The sequence below is a fragment of the Cynoglossus semilaevis genome, chromosome 11 (assembly GCF_000523025.1).
Source record: "Cynoglossus semilaevis isolate Cse_v1.0 chromosome 11, Cse_v1.0, whole genome shotgun sequence".
Lineage (NCBI taxonomy): Eukaryota > Metazoa > Chordata > Actinopteri > Pleuronectiformes > Cynoglossidae > Cynoglossus > Cynoglossus semilaevis.
Genome location: NC_024317.1, coordinates 20,434,199 through 20,439,372, shown reverse-complemented (window position 1 = coordinate 20,439,372; position 5,174 = coordinate 20,434,199). Strand labels below are relative to the sequence as shown.

At 44.5% G+C, this 5,174-nt stretch overlaps 1 protein-coding gene across 1 annotated transcript in view; it reads right to left on the bottom strand.

Moving 5' to 3' along the window:
• Positions 1-5,174, bottom strand: part of flnba (filamin B a) — a 62,350-nt gene that overhangs the window by 11,646 nt on the left and 45,530 nt on the right. Inside the window, exons 30-32 of the mRNA XM_025060082.1 lie at positions 3,029-3,218; positions 2,403-2,650; positions 239-322 (exon numbers count right to left, since the gene is read on the bottom strand). Of these exons, the coding sequence (XP_024915850.1) occupies positions 239-322; positions 2,403-2,650; positions 3,029-3,218 (522 nt within the window). The remainder of the gene's footprint in view (positions 1-238; positions 323-2,402; positions 2,651-3,028; positions 3,219-5,174) is intronic.

Genomic DNA, 5,174 nt, shown 5'->3' with positions numbered 1-5,174 from the left:
TAGAAACACTCTCCTCAACCTTGTGGACAGTCTTCCCAGAAGAGTTGAAGCTGTAATAGCTGCAAAAGGTGGACCGACATCATATTGAACTCTGGGTTAGGAATGGAATGGCACTTCAGTTCATAGTAGGAGTCAAGGCAGGTGAGCCAATACTTTTGGTAATATAGTGTATGTGCACAAGTGTTTGTGTGTAGCGTGTGCACATGTGCTCCAGTTTGTGTAGGATGTGTGTGTGTACCCAGGGCTGAAAGCCGACTTGAGGAGGAGTGGCCTGTTGCTGCAGTGAGCTCTGCTGTTGCATCAGGGGAATCTCATCAGTGGCCTGTAAAAACAAGGTAACTGGTTGTCATGTGAACACACACCGGCAGTCAATGTCTCATGGGTAAAATCCTCCAGATCATAAAGATATTAAAGGTTATCCCTGTGGTCCATGATTTTCTTCCACACCAAGGTTTATAGAGAAAGTTATAGCCATGGACCAAAGCTAATTTAAAAATTGGTAAGGGAAGATGGACAACCAACCAGATCGGTCGTGCCCTGGGTTACCATAATTTCCGGACTATTGAGCGCACCTGAATATAGGCACCTGAATAAAAAAAATAATTCTACATATAGAAGCCGCACTTCTCTATAAGCCGCATGTGTAACATGGGATATTTACACATATCCGGACTATTGAGCGCACCTGAATGTAGGCACCTGAACCATGCCTGTAACACAGCTGGTTACACGTTAGCTCTTTCCTACTTTGGCGCCCCGACTGTAGTTGGAATGCACAAGGGAGACTTAGTGATCCGCTCCAGGGCCAAAGCTAACATTAGCTCCGAGGCTAACTCCCTTCACTTTGTGCTTGTCCGAGCACAACAGAACATAAAGTGTATAACCAACTCGCGCTTCAGCATGACAGGCCTCCAACTGCTCTCAACTTTCACGACCGCTCTCTCTCTCGTCCACGCCCCACACACATACGCACACAGCCATTTACAGACAGACATACGCTACTAGTGTAACACAGTTGTCTAACAGAAAAGTCATTGATCGCCATCTTCATCCTTCTCCTGCGCACTCAAACCACTAAAGTCATCTTCTTCAGTGGTGAAATTGAACAGAACCTCAGAATTGCTACATCACACACTTTCTTAGTCTCTCGTTCACTGACGCTCTCAATGTCACTTTCGTCACCAGGCCAATTCGCACTTGAGCTCGTGTTGTCGTTTTTTTCAGCCTTTTGAAACCCATTGAAACCCCTGATAGTGGGGTTTTTGACTCCGCTCCATGCTGAGACTCAGGCTCCACTGGCAGACTTTGTGGCCAGTTTTGGTAAATGATTTCTCGCCGCTAGTCATCCAAGCCTCCCACTTAACTCTGAGTGGCATAAAAATCCATAAATTAGCCGCATCGTTGTTTAAGCCGCAGGGTTCAAAGCGTGTGAAAAAAGTAGCGGCTTATAGTCCGGAAATGACGGAATAACAATGACAGTCTGTGGTGCTGTTGACCAACAGGCTGTCGGTGGAAGACCAGACCATCATGGGAAAGTAACTTTGAGTGTAGGGACAATTACTGGTCTAGGTACAGATCTTCTTGTACCGGTAGAGGTCAGAGGTCATGACGGAGAGAAGAAGGATAAATATGTTGGGTACAGAAGACCAGATGAAAGGAAAGTGAGGTGAGACACATTGGAGATGCGGAAAGCGTTGGGATCATGGAGCTTCAGACCAAGTCATTAGCCTGATGTTGGACATCCATCAGGAGAGAAAGAGCAATTCTGATGACATGGTAGATAAGAAGAAAGTAGTGTTTGGACGGAGGACATGATGGTGATGATGATGGTAATGAGGAGGAGATGAGGGACAAGACAGGGACAATATACGAGGAGACATGAAGGTAGATCATCTGCTGAGCAGAGCAGCCAAGAAGACAGCACACAGCTGCAGTGTTCTTTCTGTTTATAGGCCTGCATCCAGATTTCTCAGCGTCACAAACTGACCACAATCTGTAATTCTGTTCCATGGACTTTGGTTAAAGAAGTGTGAGTGACTAAAAGAAAATAAAGAGATTGGATGGGTTGGTTTGACATTGGTTGGGATTATTATTAGTAATCTACGGTACAGAGAGTGGACAGAGCCATCAGCTATCCAGAAAGCTGAGGAACTTCCTAGCTTCCTTGCTTCGTAGTCCTCATTTATTTCCTACTTTCCATCTTCCTGACCATCCTACATCCTACACTGTTCCATTGTCTAAGTGTTTTTAATGTTTAATTTCATCCGTAGCGCTATTGTTTCCTAAAGTTAGTTTTTCCTGGTTGCTAGCTGTTTAGATTTTTCTTCCTTCTGCCCAAATGAGATTTTTTCTTCCCTCCCTAGTTTTAGCCACTGCAGTCACCTAGACTCCTCGAGACTCACCGTGACCTTAAAGGGACTGTGCGGGATGTTCTCCCCTCCAAATCTGACATGGATGATGTAGTCACCGGGGGTCTCAGCAACATAGAAAATGTCAAAGGTTCCGTCTTCGTTGTCCAGAATCTTGGTCTCCATCTCACCGCCATCAGGTGGAATCACCACACAGCTCACTTTTCCTCTGCCTGCCTCCTTGGCATTTACCACCAGACCCAGTTCCTCTCCAATGGCTACCATGGGACTCACACCAGGACCTTTGCTCAGAGAGAGAAAAGAACTTTGTTAGTCCTTGAGAAGGTTGGTAATTAACAAACACCACTTCCATGGTCCGAGTCCAGATTCAGGTCCCCTTTTTATCTGGGGCCTGGTGTGCTAAACATGCGTAGATTTCATCATGAAAAAGGGTGTATGCAAAAAAAATCCAGAAACTGTCATGGGTACGTGGGTAGTAAATCCAAGTATGTTTCGTTTGTACATACCAATCAGCATGTAATCGAGCGCAAGTACGTTTCGTTTGTACATACCAATCAGCGTGTAATCGAGCGCCTACAGTATTTGGGATTTCCATACCATGTCCCTACATACATATGCAAATATATTTAAATGAACAATCTGTACTGATAGTCTCATACCAGTGACTGTGCACTTGCTGGCGTCTCCGGTGGGCATTGCACGGACCTTATAGGGCGAGGCAGGGATGTCGTGGCCTCCGTACTTAATGGCAATAGTGTATTGGCCAATACAATCCGGAACATAAGAAACCTGGTGAGTTCTGTCTCCACTTTCCCGGATGCTGGGCTGCTTGATGTTTCCGGCCTGGTCCTGAGAACGTAATGTTTACAAATAACATATTAATGGAGGAAACACCCACACTGCAGCTTTTTCCTACCACAGTGAGGCTGATAGTAATACAAAAACCTGAAAAAACATACAAAAGCCTCATTAACCCTCGGTTAAAACTAGACAAAACTGACTTTTTATGTTTTATACCTTTAAATAGCATGTTATATTTTTTAAAAGTTTTTACTTCCACTTACTTCACTGTATAGTCCTTTATATTGTATAGAGTAGCATAGGACTGTCCCTGATTTTTTTTCCTGCCCTAGTCTCTCAAGTGACTGAACCAGCCACTAGGGTACACTAGGGTACACAAGCAAGTGCTATTATAGTGATACTATAGTGCTGGTCCCAAGCCTGGATAAATGGTGAGGGTTGCGTCAGGAAGGGCATCCGGCGTAAAACTTTTAGCCAAATCAAATATGCGGATCACTAAAACGATTTCCACTAACACTCTGAATGTAGGTACAATGACAGGGAAAAGTAGAGAACTCGCTGATATGATGGAAAGAAGAAGAGTAGACAGGTTGAGCAGGAGACCAGGTGGATTGGAGGAGGCTACAAACTGTTCTATCATGGTTCAGATGGGAAGAGAAATGGAGCAGGGGTGATCCGAGATCCGAGAGGTGAAACGAGAGTCAGACAGGTTGATGTGTGTGAAGGTAGAAATAGGAGTGATGATTAATGTTGTTAGTGGTTATGCCCCACAGGTGGGCTGTGAGTTGGAAGAAAAGGAGAAGTTCTGGAAGGAGCTGGATTGGGTGGTAGAGAGTGGTGATTGGAGCAGACCTAAATGGTCATGTAGAGGAAGGGAACAGAGGAGATGAGAAAATGATGGGCATGTTTGGTGTTAGGGAGAGAAACTTGGAAGGACAGGCAGTGGTAGATTTTGCAAAGAGAATGGAAATGGAAGGTGGTAAACACCTATTTCCAAAAGAAAGAAAAACACAGGGTGATGTAAAAGAGTGGAGTCAGGTCCACACAGATAGATTATATTCTATGTAGAAGAGGTAATCTGAGGGAGATTAGAGACTGTAAGGTGGTGGCAGGTGAGATTGTAGCCAAACAACATCGGATGGTAGTGTGCAAAATGACGATGGAGGTGAAATAAAGAAAAGAAAGTGAAGACAGAGCAGAAGATCAAGTGGTTGGAATTAAGGAAAGAGACATGTTGTGAAGACTTCACAACATGGAAGGGAGTAGGGGCAGTTCTAGGCTGTGTTGAGGAATTCCCAGATGATTGGGAGACTACAGCTGCAGTGATTAGGGAGACAGGTAGGAAGGTGCTAGGTACGTCCTCTGGGCAGAGAAAGGAAGACAAAGAGATCTGGTGGTGGAATGATGAGATCCAGGAGAGTGAAAGAGAAAGAGATTAGCAAAGAAGAGATTGGATAGTGACAGAACAGAAGAGAACAGACTGGAGTACAAAGAGAGGACAAGGGAGGTGAAGAGGGAAGTGGCCAAGGCCAAACAAAAGGCATATGAGGAGTTGTACGAGAGTTTGGAAACAAAGGAAGGAGAAAAGGAGTTGTATAGATTGGCGAGACAGAGAAATCAAGCTGGGAAGGATGTGCAGCAGGTGAGGTTGATTAAGGACAGAGAGGGGAATGTGATCACAAGTGAGGAAAGTGTGCTGAGAAGATGGAAGGAATACTTTGAGGAGTTGTTAAATGAGGAAAATGAAAGGGAACGTAGGAATGAGGAACCAGAAACTATTAGGAAGAAGGTAGATCAGATTAGAAAGGATGAAGTAAGAAAAGCCCTGAAGAGGATGAAGAGTGGGAGTTGGTCCTGATGACATACCAATGGAAGTATGGAAGTGTTTAGGAGAAGTGGCGGTAGATTTCCTGACTGGGTTGTTTAACAGAATTTTTTAGACTGACAAGATGCCTGATGATTGAAGGAAACATGTTCTGGTGCCAATTTATAAGAAGGGTGATG